The following is a 17,106-nucleotide window of genomic DNA, read 5'->3' as shown; positions in this document are numbered from 1 at the left end:
GCGTAAAGATAAATGACGATAATATAAATGACAGAATTTAAATTGCGATAAAGTAAATTGCAGTAATTAAAATGACAGTAAATAAAGGTACGATGAAATATGAAATAAAAGTATTATGCTTATTTAAACTTCCGTAATCATGATGTTTGACGTTTTGATTTTAATTAATTGTTACCCGGGTTAATTGTCCTTTGTCCTGGTTTATTTGATACCTATCTGGTTTTTGTCCATAATAGTCCATCGGTCATAATTATAAAATGCTCGTCAAATTAACCTTATTCCCGAAGTCAAATATTCCAACTAATTAGGGATTCGAACTGTAACAAGGTTTTAATACTTTGTTTAATGATTACACCAGGTTATCGACTACGTGTAATCCAAGGTTTTATTACTTTGTTAACAATTACACCAATTATCCTTGTATGTAATCCACCCCTGTTTTAATGAGATATGAATATTAATTTACCCACTTGATCAGAATGAATAATCAATTACCCAACCCGAATAATTAAATAAATGATCGTAAAAGATGTCGTATAAACGTCACTAAATAGAACATACATAATCATTTTAATAATTATTAGATTAACTAATTTGAAGATAGGTTCGACAGATTCTAATGAGTTGTCATTCGATTAGACAATACCCCCTATCTATTAATAGTCAATAGTCCAATGTCCACAAGTGTCGGTCTTTTGTCCAAACCTTAATTATGGTACAAAATCTAATAACCCCGTCTTAATATTTAGTCTAACATCACGATTACTTTGGCTCAAATAAGAATAAAAATAACTTAGTTACGAGACATTAATTTAAAAAGGAAGAACATAGCTTACAGTGGTGATTAATCGCGTAGCGTTACGCGGACAGAGTTCCGACTTACAAAACCTTAAAACATTTCTTATAATAACCCAATTATTATTAAACTTAAATTAAACTTTAAATTATATATATATATATATATATATATATATATATATATATATATATATATATATATATATATATATATATATATATATATATATGTGTGTGTGTGTGTGTTTTTTAGAGAGAAGGAAAAGAAAATGATGGTGTCTATTACTCGTTAAATTCGTCGCTTTTTATAGCACTTGGCCAGATTCTGATGCCCATGCGATCGCATGGATTTTGTGCCTTCTGGCCATGCGATCGCATGGCCGCCTGGGACAGCTCACATATTTTTGTTTTCTTATTTGCCGACGTTTTATTATATAATATAATATATATATATATAATTTTAAGAATTATTTATATATTATATTATATTCATGTGCATAGTTGACTTGTAATTTTAGCTTCGTTGCGTCGCGCGTTGAGAGTTGACTCTGGTCCCGGTTCTGGATTTTCGAACGTCCTTGCGTACTATTTAATATCTTGTACTTTGCGTTTCGGGCTCGTACTCTTATAATTTTGAGACGTTTCTCATCAATAAATTGAACCTCTTGGATTGTACTTTGTACTTTTGAGCTTTTTGGTCATGTGCGTCTTCAAATCGTCGTTTTCTTCTTTTGTCTTCGCACTTATTTATTTAAACGAATATTACATAAAAATAGAACAATTGCAACTAAAAGCTTTACATATTGGAAGGATATTGCTATGAAATATATGTTCATTTGGAGCACTATCAACATGGGCATGCAATCAAGATTAATTTAAACACACAATAAACATAACATCACAAATTGTCTTACACATAATCGTTTAGTGCCAACATTCAAGCACTTCACAAAGCATATAAGCATTAAATAAGGTTCATTACCCTAAACACACAAGTTATGTCCTACTGCACGAGATTTTTTTCACAAATCCTTTCAATGCCTTCTTGAGCTTGGAGTGATTCTCAAAAATCTCCTTTTCCCGCTTAAGAATTCTGTCGATTTTGGTTTCAAAATTTGAGTTCACGAATTCTTGATGTTCCTGTCGATTCGCCTCCTCATCTTCCATTTCTTCGTCATCCGATTCCTCATCTTATTGATAGTTCTCAATTTCATCTAGATCTTCTTAAAGACTTGATCTTCTTCCATGAGAGTTTCTGGTAGATGACCACTTTGAATGATGGTCAACTTGTCGAGCGGTTCAAATGAAGGTTGTTGAGCGATAGGGTGAGATACTTTGAGGTAGTTAAACAAGCTATTCAGATGCATACCATAAGGAAGAGACCTAGTTGATTCAGTCATCAAGTTGTTCATTCGAGATGCCATTAGAAAAGCCACATTGATTTCTACATTTAGTTCAATTGCCCACATAATATAGATTTGAGTAACATGGATGTGGGAGTGGTTTCCTAGCCTGCGGTAGATATTGTGATCAATGATTTTGTTCAAAATATCAATATCCAAACGCAGATCCTTTCCGGTTAGTCCCTTGGATTGGATTTCGGAGTGATTGGCTTCAGGTTTGCAGAGCAGGGTTAATGCATCAGTAGCTTGAATAAATTCAGGAAGATGTTCCAGCTTGTGTCTTCTACTGTAGAACTCCCTTCCCCCAGTAGGTTCACCCAGAATTTCAACAAAGGTTTCGAGGGGGTTTTCCCACCATTTTTTGTTAAGATGAAACCTTACAACCTTTGTTTTAGAGTTAAAACTGAAGTTGGCATAGAATTCTCTAATTAGCTCAGGATATATAGGTCCATTGATTAGCACAAAAGACGCTAGATTTCTTTGGAATAGCTTGTTGATTATTTCAGGAAATGCTTCAAGGTTTATAATCCTTCCTTCTGTGATTGTTCTCGTTTTGAGCCATTTCTTGTTGTATAGTGTGCGTTGTCTTGCATCAGCTGGAGGATTATATCTTTCCTCACCACCTCTTGATTGAGCATCCCTGGTTCTTGCCATTTTCTACACAATGATTCTTCAAATTAATTCAAAGTGTATAATCCAATTGTAGGCAACAAGTTTTGCAAACTTTAATTATCATCAATACTTAGATGTTTTGATGTTAATGTTCTTCACATTTTCACTTTTTATTAGTGTTAATGAGTTTGCAACTAGATTATGATTTTCACAAAGTTCATATGTGTTCTAGACTTTTGAGATCATCATCAACACATGTTTTGACATCTAACATCATTACACTCAATTTGCAACAATGTCATTTATATCATATGAACAATGATTCTATGAAAATCTAACCTAGATGTATAATGAATCCTAGAATTGTTCAAAATTAAATTAATGCATAGATAGGCATTACTACAATCGTTTCTTAAGTTGTTCTTCAAGAACAATTTTGATTGTTTGCATTAATTTAAGTTTTGATTCATTCTAGTTACGGTTTCTTCATAACCTCCATTCATCATACAAACACAATTGAATGCTAGTAAAGCAGGGATTAATCATACTGAAAGTAGGAATTGAGATGGAAGGAATGCGTGTTCTTCTTCGTGCGGTCGATCTCCTCAGCCGTGTGGAAGGTGTGTGTTTTGAAGTGAGTTTGAATGAAATAAGAGTAAGGGTTTTATTTAATTTAAAACAGAATCAGACCGCACACGGTCGAAGCACGGTCGACCGTGGTGTTAGCTGTGAAGAAATTTCCAGACGTACAAAAGAGGAATCTGAGGTCGAGTATGCGGTCAGCCGTGATTCAGCCGTGGATTCTTCTGATCACCAATTTCTTCACTTTTTCTTCTTTTAAGCACGTTTTGACGATTCTTAGGTTATATAGAATACTTGAGGATAAGTTTTCTTTTCCTAACATTGAATGATCACATTCTCCCGATGTTTAATCATCAATGACACGTAATATACTATATTTATATGTATATATATATATATATATATATATATATATATATATATATATATATATATATATATATATATATATATATTTATATATATATTCAATCATACACATAGTATACACAAAACGCATCAATCTTGTATTTAGCATGCAATTCATAGTTCCACACAAACACACAATCCTAATACAAGTAAATTTCCTTCAATAATCTTTTAAAATCATTTTTCAAAAACAATTATGCATTTGTACAAAAAACCTTTCATTAATTCAAAGTCTTTTTGAAAAAGGTTATTCTCATTTGCATTTTGATCATTGGATTTGATTGATTTTAAGATTACCCAATCCTTGACTTATCCCTACCATTGAGTTGCTAGCTTGATCCATTTTCCCCATGTTCTCAATTCTTCTAATAATAGACAATGGACTTTGATTACATGATTTGTGCTTGCTAGAGTCGTGACACACATTCATTGCAAGTTTATCTTTTGGTGAATCATAAATAGTCATCCTTTCAAGTTTTTTTTTCAAAGTGTTATTTTCATCAATTAAAACTTTGTTAAGTTGTGTAACATTGTGTAATTCTTTCTCTAAAGTTTAACTTTATCACGACTACTATCATACACAAATTTAGTGATGGAATACCACATGTAAACAAGTCACAAAACCCATTTATGTATGTATATGAATTCGTGTATATGTATATAGCAAGCGGAAGCAATTTTCATCTTAAGAACATGTGTATTTTAACCTTTTAAAATGTATTCCATTTCATAGATCTAGTCTTGAAATATACTAAAATGTAAATAGAGCTAGTAAGATGTTTATACCTTCTCCCAAATGGAGGTTGAAGAAACAAGATGAAGATGATGAACTAGCAAGCTTCTTACTTGAAGCCTCAAGTTTTGTATACCCACAAGCCTTTTGTATCAACACCCTTGAAACTAGGTTAGGATTTAAACACCAAATGCAAGTAAAATCAAAATGAAGAACACCTTGTTCTTCCTCCCTAAATTTTGGCCAAGAAGAGAGAGGGAAGAGAGATTTTTGATTTCAAAAAAAACTAGTAAATGTATGTGTGAGAGAGTGCAAGTAAGCATGCATGTAGGTAGAGTGTGTTATTAATTAAAAGCAAGCATGGGGTGGCTCTCTTGGAGTCCCCAAAACCGCCACCACCATCATCATTCCTTTTTTTTTTTTTTTTTTTTGCTTTTCTTTTTAATAACATAAAACTTGCACTCTTTGTTTATTTAAATACATGCACATAATTTTATCTTTATAAACCACTTATAAAGTTCAATATGTTACTTGCACATTTAAATATAATTTTATAAACCACTTTATAAAATTATAATACACATATAAGTTTAATCATATAAATAATTAAACTTGCACTTATAATTATCCAAATAATTATTTCTTGCATTTTATCTTTAGAAAACCAATTTCTAAAGTCTAAGTGTCAAGTATTCATTTTAAGGATCCGCTCATTAAAACAAATACATAAAAGTGTTGACTGCTTGTTATTGGGTATGACCCGACTTGGATCATAACATATTGGCCACATTAATTTATTATGTCTCTCGGGCATATGAAATACCTTCAATCTCCCACTTGCACGAGAAACATAATGAATTAATGCAAGTGACGGATACCACCTAACGACCGTCTATCACCCCCAATGTGTTATGACTTGGTGCCATTCAATAACATCATCCTTTTCGAGTTCCCATCTCGAATATGAATAGGTGAATCTTTCAATATATCCTTTTGTCCTAGATGTCATGTTAAATCCAAGAGACATAGAATGATCACTCTCTTATAGATTTAACTTTATCAGGCCTTAGACATCCGACTCTCAACAAATAAGAGGGACAAATTCCATCTTGACTGCATACGTCCTAGACACTACACCTTGTACCATACCTGAAGCCTCCCTTATGTACTACCATATTTCAGAATAGCGAAGGAAAGAATCAAGGCACAATATTTGGTGAATATCTGAACCCAATATGTGTCTCAGGTCAGAGGATATAATGATATTCTCCTTTACTCAAGATTACATGTGATCAACCACAAAGGCTCCATATAGTAAATCTTGAGAGCGGGTCTTCCAATATTTGTGTCCCAAAAATATCTATGAACCTTGGTTGCAACCTTGCCCCACATTCACCATTTGAATGTTAACCAATCCATGTTCATAATAGTCTAGACCTCACACTTGTTCCCACAAATGTGATCAACTACGGAATTTAGAATAATAGTTTATTCATGGATAAAATATGCAAAATTGGAACATGACTCATAATTAAATTAATACCATAATTATATTAATGAGTTTGAACTAATTCATTCCGTTACAATACAAAAAATAGATCAATTCCAATCACTAGAATATCGAAGCCCTAATGCACAAACATGTCCCTCATGTTTTGGCCCATGTAAAAGCTTCGTGAGTGGATCCGCAACATTTTGATCTGTGTGAACTTTGTGAATACATATCCTTCCCTTTTCAACCTCATCCCTGATGTAGTTGAATCTCCGCTCAATGTGACGAGTCTTTTGATGAGCACGAGGTTCCTTGATTTGAGCAATCGCACCCTCGTTGTCACAAAAGATCTCAAGAGGGTCCTGAATGGAAGGGACCACTCCTAAGTCGTCGATGAATTTCTTCATCCATGCAGCTTCCTGAGCTGCCAATGAGGCGGCAATGTACTCCGACTCTGTAGTGGATAACGCAACAACTTCCTGTTTTGAGCTCTTCCAAGAGACTGCACCACCATTTAACATGAAGACATAACCGGATTGTGATCGAGAGTCATCTCAATCAGTTTGGAAACTCGCGTCCACGTAACCCTTTACAGCGAGTTCCTCCTCACCAGACCCATATATTAGAAACATATCCTTAGTTCTCCTAAGGTATTTCAATATACTTTTAACAGCAATCCAATGACTGTTTCCTGGGTTGTTCTGGTATCTACTTGTCAAACTTAGAGCGCATGACACATCCGGTCTAGTACATATCATTGCATACATGATAGACCCAATAGCAGATGCGTATGGGACTTTCTTCATTCTCTCTTGTTCATCTTTCGTGGTAGGACACTGAGATGAACTGAGAACGGTTCCTCTTTGAATAGGTACCAAACCTTTCTTAGAGTTTTCCATCTTGAACCTTCTCAAGATTTTATCAATGTATGTACTTTGACTTAAACCTATCAATCTCTTGGATCTATTCCTATAGATCCCTATCCCCAATATGTATTGTGCTTCTCCAAGATCCTTAATGGAGAAGCAACTCTTTAGCCAAGTTTTGACTTCTTGCATTGTGGTAATATCATTCCCAAATAATAATATATCATCCACATATAGCACAAGAAACATTATGGAGCTCCCACTAGCCTTCTTGTATACACAAGCTTCATCACCATTTTTAATGAAGCCAAATTTCTTTGCCTCTTCATTAAAACGATGATTCCACATTCTAGATGCTTGTTTCAATCCGTAGATTGATTTCTTTAACTTGCATACCTTTTTAGGATTTTTCGGATCAACAAAACCTTTGGGCTGTACCATATAGACATCTTCCTCAAGATATCCATTTAGAAAAGCGGTTTTGACATCCATTTGCCAAATTTCGTAATCATAATGAGCAGCGATGGCAAATAATATCCTAATAGACTTTAGCATTGCCACTGGCGAGAAAGTTTCATCATAATCAACCCCTTGAGTTTGAGTGAAACCTTTTGCTACAAGTCTAGCTTTGTATGTATCCAAGTTTCCATGTATGTCGGTTTTCTTCTTGAAAAGCCATTTGCAATCAACTAGCTTGGAGCTAGGAGGTTGCACAACAAGTTCCCAAACTTGATTTTCATACATGGATTGCATCTCGGCGTTCATGGCTTCCTGCCATTTATCTTTATCAATCCTTGATAAAGCATCTTTGTAGTTTGTCGGTTCATCCAAATCAACCGTATAGCAACCATCCACGAGAAAACCATATCTCTAAGGAGGATTACTAATCCTACTAGATCTTCGAACGTCTTGTGTACTTTGATCATCCACTTGATCATTTTCAACATCCTCATGTTGAGTGCTAGTGCCGACCAATTGTGCATCATCGGCTTGATCTTGTACCTCTACAAGATCTATCTTCCTTTCACCATCACCTTCCATAAGGAACTTGGTTTCAAGGAATTCCGCTTTCCGAGCAACAAATACCGTTTGCTCGGATGGATCATAGAAGTAATACCCCATGTCATCTTTGGGATATCCTATGAAGATACACTTTGTGGATCGAGCATGTAGCTTATTAGCTACATAACGCTTAGGATAAGCTTCACATCCCCATACTTTCAAGTGTGAAAGAGAAGGAGGTTTTCCAAACCACATCTCATGAGGAGTTCGTTCCACTTTCTTGGTTGGGGCCATATTTAAAATACGAACCGCGGAGCTTAGACAATAACCCCAAAATGATAGAAGTAACGAGCTTCTTGCCATCATAGATCGAACCATATCCATTAGGGTTCGGTTCCTCCTTTCGGAAACTCCATTAAGTTGGGGTGTTCCGGGTGGAGTAAGTTGTGAGATGATCCCACAACTCCTAAGATGATCTTGGAAGGCATCGCTTAGGTATTCACCTCCTCTATCGGTGCGAAGTACCTTAATTGTCCTATTGAGTTGATTTTGTACTTCGTTTTGATATTCTTTGAATGCTTCAAACGTTTCATCCTTGTGTCTTAATAAGTAGACATATCCGAAACGACTAAAGTCATCAATAAAAGTAACAAAGTATCTTTCACCATTCCTAGTCATGGGTTTAAAGGGTCCACATACATCTGAATGTATTAATCCCAATAAATCTTTAGCCCTCTCATAAGTCCCTTTGAAAGGTGCTTTAGTCATCTTGCCTTGTAAACAAGATTCACATACATCAAACGAATCCATTTCATTTGATTTCAAAAGTCCATTCTTTTGAAGTGTATGCATTCGGTTCTTGTTTATGTGACCAAGGCGACAATTCCATAAGTAGGAATCACTCGAATCCCTTTTGAGTTTCTTGGTGCTTGTATGGTACATTGAGCTACTAGATGATGTATCATCATGAACCAATTCATAAATTCCATTTGAAGGTGAAGCCTTGAAATAGAATACATTATCTAAACAAACATGGATATCATCAATAATAAAATTAACATTAAAACCACATTGTCTCAAACGGGAAATAGAAATAATGTTTCGACATAAGTCGGGTGCATACAAAACATCATTCAAAATAAGTTCCAAGCCACTTGGAAGAGTTAACACAAAGTCTCCTTGAGCTTTCACTTGCACCTTAGCTCCATTCCCCATGAAGAGACTTGATGTTCCCGTTTGCTTGTTACTTCTTTTGAACCCCTGCAAAGAATTGCAAATGTGAGTTCCACATCCAGTGTCTAATACCCATGAATTAGAAGAAGTAATACTAAGCTCTATATATACCATATATATATTACCTGAGGATTGCCCCGCATCCCTCTTTTCTTTCAACTCCTTGAGGTAGACCGGACAGTTTCGTTTCCAATGACCCATCTCACCGCAACCGAAACATGGGTCTTCCTTGGGGTTTGCCTTCTCGGCTACCTTTTGCTTCTTAGCCTTGTTGATGGTTGGGGTAACCATCTTCCCCTTCCCTTTGCCTTGATAGGCGGGTCCTTTTCTCTTAGCCACCTTTGGCTTAGAGGTGTTACCTTTGGACCCACCTTGATTGATTGCTAACACGGGTAAAGCCCTTTTACCCATACTAGTTTCCGCCGTTCTAAGCATACCGTGAAGCTCACCTATGCTCTTATTCATCCCATTCATATTGTAATTGATTACAAATTGATCAAACCTTTTCGATAGGGAGTTAAGGATAAGATCGGTGGCTAACTCATTTGATATGTTTAGGTTAAGACGGTTAGCACGATCAATAAGGCTTTTCATCTTAAGCACATAAGATGAAACCGATTGGGTATCGTCCATACGACAAGCATGTAGCGCCCGAACGGTCTCGAAACGCTCGACACGCGCTTGTTGAAGGAACATCTCCTTCAATTGCGTTATCATGTCGTATGCACTATGATGCTCGAAATCCTTTTGGAGTTCGGGAATCATAGTCCCAAGCATTAGGCATGAGACTTGAAGGGAGTCGTGGCAATACTTATCGTAAGAGGCCATTGCCTCCACATCATTCTCATCTGGTTGATCGGGAATGGGGTCCTCAAGTACATACGCTTTATCCTCTTGTTTGAGGACAATCCGAAGATTGCGGAACCAATCCATAAAGTTTGTATGGTTGAGTTTGTCTTTCTCTAAGAGAGACCTTAATGATAGGTTGTTCATGTTAAGTGGTGCGTTTTGCATGTTGTTGTTGTTATTAGCGGCCATCTACAAAATTCAACAAAGTCCTTTTAAGTATCGATTTTAAATTCAATAAACAATACCCTTTTAATTTGTTTTATTAAATATTAGAATCCAACGGTAAATCAAATTTCGGTTAGGTGACCTTTATCCCGTCATTTGATTTAGCTAGGTAGTCATAATGACAATTGCAATCCTTTTGCAACTTCTAAGTTATGGGATCATGCAATCCTTTTGCATGGCATATTAATCCCATCAATGCCTATTTGTTCCTCATGCTTCGGTGACCCTAAGTTCATGATTCCCAAATCAAGTCGTCCTACTTGTGTTGACATGTAAATTTAACAAACAAGTGGTTAGGTGACCTTTATCCCACTAGTGTGTGAAATTTACCTCATTCATATTAGTCCGCTCATGACGGTTAGGTGACCTTTATCCCGTCAAGAGTTTCTTAATATGTCTAAGTGTTTTCACAAAAGGATGGCGTTTAACTTGCTTACCTTGTTTTAGTTAAAGGGATTTAAGTTTTCTACATTCTAGTTTTAGAAAACAAAATGCTATACACCAACATGCATTTGGTGTGTAGTAAATTTTGAAAAACCTATTTTCATGTCCTTTTAGTAAAACCAATTACTAGTTATAAGCCAATTGTTACCTTTTAAATAAACCATTTTATTTAGGTCTAATAACCAATTATTAGTGTCATTTTGTTATATTTTATTATAACCATTTATAATGTATTATGCAAGTGTTAACATGTGATAATCTTGTAGCAACCAAACATATAAACATACACAAACATGCATAACAAAATGTTCACAATCGAGAGCCATTTTGGTGAACATTTGTTTAGCCAAAAAAAAACAAATGTCACTTTTAAGGGTTAACAAAAGTAAGAGATTTTATACAAAATCTCCCACTTAATCTTGTAACTTCATAAGCTCCATCTTGTGTTCTTCTTCTTGAATCTTCATTTTCTTTTACAAAATTATATCCTAATACAATTTTTCTAGAAAATGAAACAACAACCTACTCTATTTTTACAAACAAATAGAATAAATTAATGAAGAAAATACAAGATTAATTACAACTTCTTACACACCAAAATTACAAAATTACAACAAATTAATACAAACCAAATGAATGAATATTACGACCATGAATAATAACCAAATCATTCAACCAAACAAACACACGGTCTTGGCTCGATTGTGAACAATAACATAACAACAAATCTTGGCCAAACTTGAAATCCCAAACCCACTTTTGGGGACCCAATAATTCGGCCAAACCACCACACCCATCAAAACTCATGATTTTTCCATTCTACTTTCATGCATGTTAGTAGATTGTAAAATAAATGAGTTTTCTAGCCAAAAACAAGAAGCATATTAACAAGACTTTGGCTCTAGATATCATTGATGGAATACCACATGTAAACAAGTCACAAAACCCATTTATGTATGTATATGAATTCGTGTATATGTATATAGCAAGCGGAAGCAATTTTCATCTTAAGAACATGTGTATTTTAACCTTTTAAAATGTATTCCATTTCATAGATCTAGTCTTGAAATATACTAAAATGTAAATAGAGCTAGTAAGATGTTTATACCTTCTCCCAAATGGAGGTTGAAGAAACAAGATGAAGATGATGAACTAGCAAGCTTCTTACTTGAAGCCTCAAGTTTTGTATACCCACAAGCCTTTTGTATCAACACCCTTGAAACTAGGTTAGGATTTAAACACCAAATGCAAGTAAAATCAAAATGAAGAACACCTAGTTCTTCCTCCCTAAATTTCGGCCAAGAAGAGAGAGGGAAGAGAGATTTTTGATTTCAAAAAAAACTAGTAAATGTATGTGTGAGAGAGTGCAAGTAAGCATGCATGTAGGTAGAGTGTGTTATTAATTAAAAGCAAGCATGGGGTGGCTCTCTTGGAGTCCCCAAAACCGCCACCACCATCATCATTCCTTTTTTTTTTTTTTGCTTTTCTTTTTAATAACATAAAACTTGCACTCTTTGTTTATTTAAATACATGCACATAATTTTATCTTTATAAACCACTTATAAAGTTCAATATGTTACTTGCACATTTAAATATAATTTTATAAACCACTTTATAAAATTATAATACACATATAAGTTTAATCATATAAATAATTAAACTTGCACTTATAATTATCTAAATAATTATTTATTACATTTTATCTTTAGAAAACCAATTTCTAAAGTCTAAGTGTCAAGTATTCATTTTAAGGATCCGCTCATTAAAACAAATACATAAAAGTGTTGACGGCTTGTTATTGGGTATGACCCGACTTGGATCATAACATATTGGCCACATTAATTTATTATGTCTCTCGGGCATATGAAATACCTTCATTTAGTAGTCTTGTAATCATCTAACAATGAAGCCGCCAGCCTGGTTGACACGGTTTCTTAAATTACCGACCAAGTTCAAGTAAAAATGGAAACAAAATCAAGATAAATCAGAAAGATCCGGCGAATCAAGTGAAGCCTCCGGCCGGCATGAAGCCGCCGGCTTCAGTATGACGGTTACATGATCTGGCTTGTGGATTAAGTTTAACTTACACGAGGGGTCACCGACTCAAGTCAATCCGCCGGCTTCCCACTGAAGCCGCCGGATTGGCCACCGCCCCAGAATTATATAAATTAAGGCCTATGGTCTCAGTTTTCATAAGTTCATAAGTAGATAGTTTTTTCAGATTTTGTTAGGTCATTTTTAGGGGTTTTCTCTAAACCCTTAGGTTAGATTTACTTTTTGTAATCAAGATTCAAGATTTAATTCAATTCTTTTTACATCTACATTCTTTTTGAGGTATGATTCTATCCTTATTATATTGTTTTATCTATTTTATTTTCTGTATTCGTTTCTGTTCGTCTTTTACTATGAACTAAACGTTCATAGTGATTACGTGGACGAAAAGCTAAACTTCATCTGGGATTCAGATGAAGCCGACGGCTTCACCCTCAAGCCGCCGGCTTCACCCTCAAGCCGCCGGCTGTATGGTTCTTTTTCAGATCTGTATGGTTGAGTTTCTGTAATGATATTTGAATTGTTTCGAATCTGTTTTGTTTGACTATACTTGTTTGCCATGCTTAATGATTAAATAACATGATTTTAGGGTTGATTAGTCCTTGATCCGATAATCTATTATTCGATTCATGCTACTTGTTTATATCTAGTCCATCAAACTTGTTAAACTAAATTGCATGCAACTAGGTTAAAGAACTTAATAGTGATAAACTTATTTGATTTAAGTTACGCTTATATAATAGAAGTTAATATTGTTAGGCTTAATCGAAGAACCTTCGTTTGGATTTGTTTAATTAATGACTGCATGAAAACTTAGTATTAATTGACTTTCAGCTAGTAACTTGAGTTGATCTACTTGGTGTTTAATAGCTTATATAATTTGTCAGTCTATTTGCATATTGATCCTCATCACAAGATTGGTATGTATCATGTAATTGAATTGAATATGAAGAATTAAGATGTTAGTTATGCACATCACATATCTAGCATATGCTTTAAGTCCTACTTATTGATTGATATGCAACACTTAGTTTAACCTATTAAGGGATAATAATTGGTCTATGATTGTTATTCTACTTTGTGTTAATATAAGTCATGAAACTTATCTAATATGATTCCTGTATGAATTAATTGTCCATGTAATCACTTGTATCTTTACGTGTATCTTTATTTATATTTTATTTTATTTTGAATCTTCAATTCTTTGTTTTGTTTTGTTTTGTTTATCTTTAAAAGCAAACTCTTTCCTAAGAGATAAATCTATCCCATAAAAGATACAAGAATATATCTTTAATTCTTTAATAAGAATTAAATAATAAAACAACTTTTATCCATACCTAGCACTTCCCTTGGGACGATAACCTAAAATACTACCTCTGATCGGGTTTTGTTGCTTGTTAGGGTGTTAAAAGTGTAATAATAAAGGTTGTATAAATTTAAAAGTTTGAAAGGCAAATTAAGCACTGCACACTTTTTGCACATCAACTTTTTGGCGCCGCTGCCGGGGATCGCAGTGGAATCAAAAAAATATATACTAAAACACCTATATACGAGTGGTCATTGTCTTCCTTTAGGGAAAGGTTGCTGGGCTTCCGATTTAAAGGGCTCTGCCGGAATCTAGACGCTGACGGCCATTTGTTGGTGAATAACATACTTAAAATACTTAAAACACTTAAAATACACAATGAATGATTTAAAACTCTCTATGGAAGATCACTTAAGAGCTTCAAGACAAATTCATGAGACCGCTATAATTTCACCAACTATTAAAACTAGTTTCACTATTAAAAAACAAATACTATATCTAATTAAAGAAGAATGTCATTTTAATGGAACAATTGAGGAAGATGCTTATCAACATCTCCGTAATTTTGCTAGTATGTGTACGCTCTTTAAATACAATCAAATAGAGGATGAACACATTTATCTTATTCTTTTTCCCTAGACACTTAAGGAAGAAGCTAAAGATTGGTTTAATCAACTTGTGAAAAGAAAAATTTCTACATGGGATCAAATGGTTGAATTTTTTTTGAAAAGATTCTTCCCACCTTCCAAAATGATAAGATTACAAAATGAAATAATCCATTTTAAACAAGAACCTCAAGAAACTTTATATGATGTTTGGACCAGATATGAAAAACTAATAAAGTCATGCCCTCAACATGGATTAAATGATGTTCAAAGATTAATGCAATTCTACAAAAATACCACTATAGCTACTAGAAAAGAAATAGATACTGCCGCTCGAGGAGCAGCTCTTTCTAAAACCCCCCCGAGGATTTACAACAATTAATTTCTGATTTAGCCATTCAGTCATATGATTGGTACCAATTGAATATAAATCAACAAGAATCTAAAACTGAAGTTAGAAACGAGATAATCTCTTTACAGGAAAAAATAGAAGTTCTGGAAAAGGAATTAAAAGAATTAAAAGAAATAAAGGAAAAACCTATGATAGAAAATATTTCTCAAGTATCACAAGAGGAAACTATAAGTAAAGGATTAGCAGATATGATGAGAGGATATATTTATAATCAGACCAAATTAAATAACGTTATCCTATATAAGATCTCTGAGTTATACCACTGTCATCAAAATCTGATATTAAATTTAGAAAAGGATCTAGGAACCTTGTCTAAGCAATTAGCCGTTAGAGAAACTGGAACACTATCATCTAATACCTTAGAAAATCCAAGAGGAAATTTAGAGGTACAAGCCATAACTACTAGGAGTGGTAAAACAACACAAGACCCTGTCACACCTAGTCAAGAAGAGAAACATGAACCACTTAACGAAGCTGGTACAACAAAAGTTGACAATGAACCTCCCTTGAAAACAGATGTGCCTTTTAAGATTGATAAACCTTTAGAACCCGTTCCATACCCTCAACAATTAAGGAAGGCCAAACAACATAAACGTATAGAGAATTTTTCTAATTTGTTTAATAACATAAATGTTAACATTCCTTTAAAAGACTTATTGAGAGAAAATCCACATTATGGAAAATATTTAAAAACCCTGTTGTCTAACAAGGGAAAAGATGCCGAAAATTCCTCTAGGTTTATTATCAAAGAATGTAAAGCCATTTTTCAAAAGTTTGATGTACACGAAAAACTAGGAGATGCAGGAAGTATTACTGTCCCGTGCTCATTCAATGATTCTAGAGTATATCAAGCATTAGCGGATACCGGCACTAGTATAAATTTGATGCCCTATTCATTATATAAAAGATTAGCTCTAGGAGAACTAACTCACACTAGGATGTCTATTTGCTTGGCCGATAGTTCTTTTAATTACCCAATGGGAATAGCCGAAAATATACAAGTAAAAATTAATAAATTTACTTTTCCCGCTGACTTTGTTGTCCTAGAAATGAAAGAAAATGATAAAATCCCGATAATATTAGGACGACCATTTTTAAGAACTGCTGCTTTTGAATTTCAAATGCAGACTAAGACATATAGTCTAGGGGTAGGCGATGAAAGAATTACTTTGAATAATAAGCTTGAATTAGATCTCTCTTGTCCAACGATAAAATATATAGAAACTTGCATTGAAGAAGAAGTCAATGAATTTCTATCAACTAATATAGATGAATTCGTGTGTGAAATAAAAGAGGAAAATCTTGATGATGAATTTGAACAATTAATGAAAGATGAGTTTGTAAAAGAATAAGAAGCATGGACCACTGAGGCAGCAAAAGAGTCCCAAATAAGGGCCAATTTAAATTTATTTACCAAATGTAAAGCTAAAAGCTAAGCATAAAAGCAAAAGAAATGAAAAGGAAAAAGAGCCCAATGAAGGCCAACAAAAGAAAAGAGTTCCAATGAGAATCATACACTTCTTAAAGTTAGAAAACAAAAGAGTCCAATGATGACCAAACTATATAAATTTGACTTAATAACCATTAGGACTACTTGTAATCCTTGGTCTGGTTCAGACTAAATAAAGAAATACTAACTTCGAATTAAGACATACTTAATAACCATATTCAAGTATTTATTACTTGCGAATAATAAATACTAACTTCGAATTAAGACATACTTTTGACTTTGCAATTTTACTTTAAATACCCATGATATAATTTATAAGGTTTACTTGAGGACAAGTAAAGGTTTATATGTGGGGAATTTGATAACTCCTAAATTATACAGTTTTTTGATAATATTTTGAGGAGTTATCTTAGTATTTTTGAGTTATTTTGATACTAAAACACACTAAAATGGGTAAAAATGGGGAAAAAATATTTCTAATGATTATGTCCAAGTTATGTATTAAACAGGATCAAAAATAAATAAAATTGCAAAGTGGCTAGATGAAGCTGCCGGCATGGTGATAATGAAGCCGCTGGCTTTGGTGTTGAAAGTACAGAATGTTCCAGAATCGATAAAAATTGAAAGAACTTGT

General features: G+C 34.0%; 1 protein-coding gene across 1 annotated transcript; it reads left to right on the top strand.

The window, feature by feature from the left end:
- Nucleotides 1-15,150: 15,150 nt before the first annotated feature.
- LOC139854919 (uncharacterized) lies at nucleotides 15,151-16,374 on the top strand. Its single transcript, XM_071844191.1, has one exon. It carries the CDS (start codon nucleotides 15,151-15,153, stop codon nucleotides 16,372-16,374), a length of 1,224 nt encoding a protein of 407 aa, XP_071700292.1.
- The last annotated feature ends 732 nt before the right edge of the window (nucleotides 16,375-17,106 follow it).

The sequence above is a fragment of the Rutidosis leptorrhynchoides genome, chromosome 6, assembly GCF_046630445.1.
Source record: "Rutidosis leptorrhynchoides isolate AG116_Rl617_1_P2 chromosome 6, CSIRO_AGI_Rlap_v1, whole genome shotgun sequence".
Lineage (NCBI taxonomy): Eukaryota > Viridiplantae > Streptophyta > Magnoliopsida > Asterales > Asteraceae > Rutidosis > Rutidosis leptorrhynchoides.
This window is presented reverse-complemented; position numbering and strand designations above follow the sequence as displayed.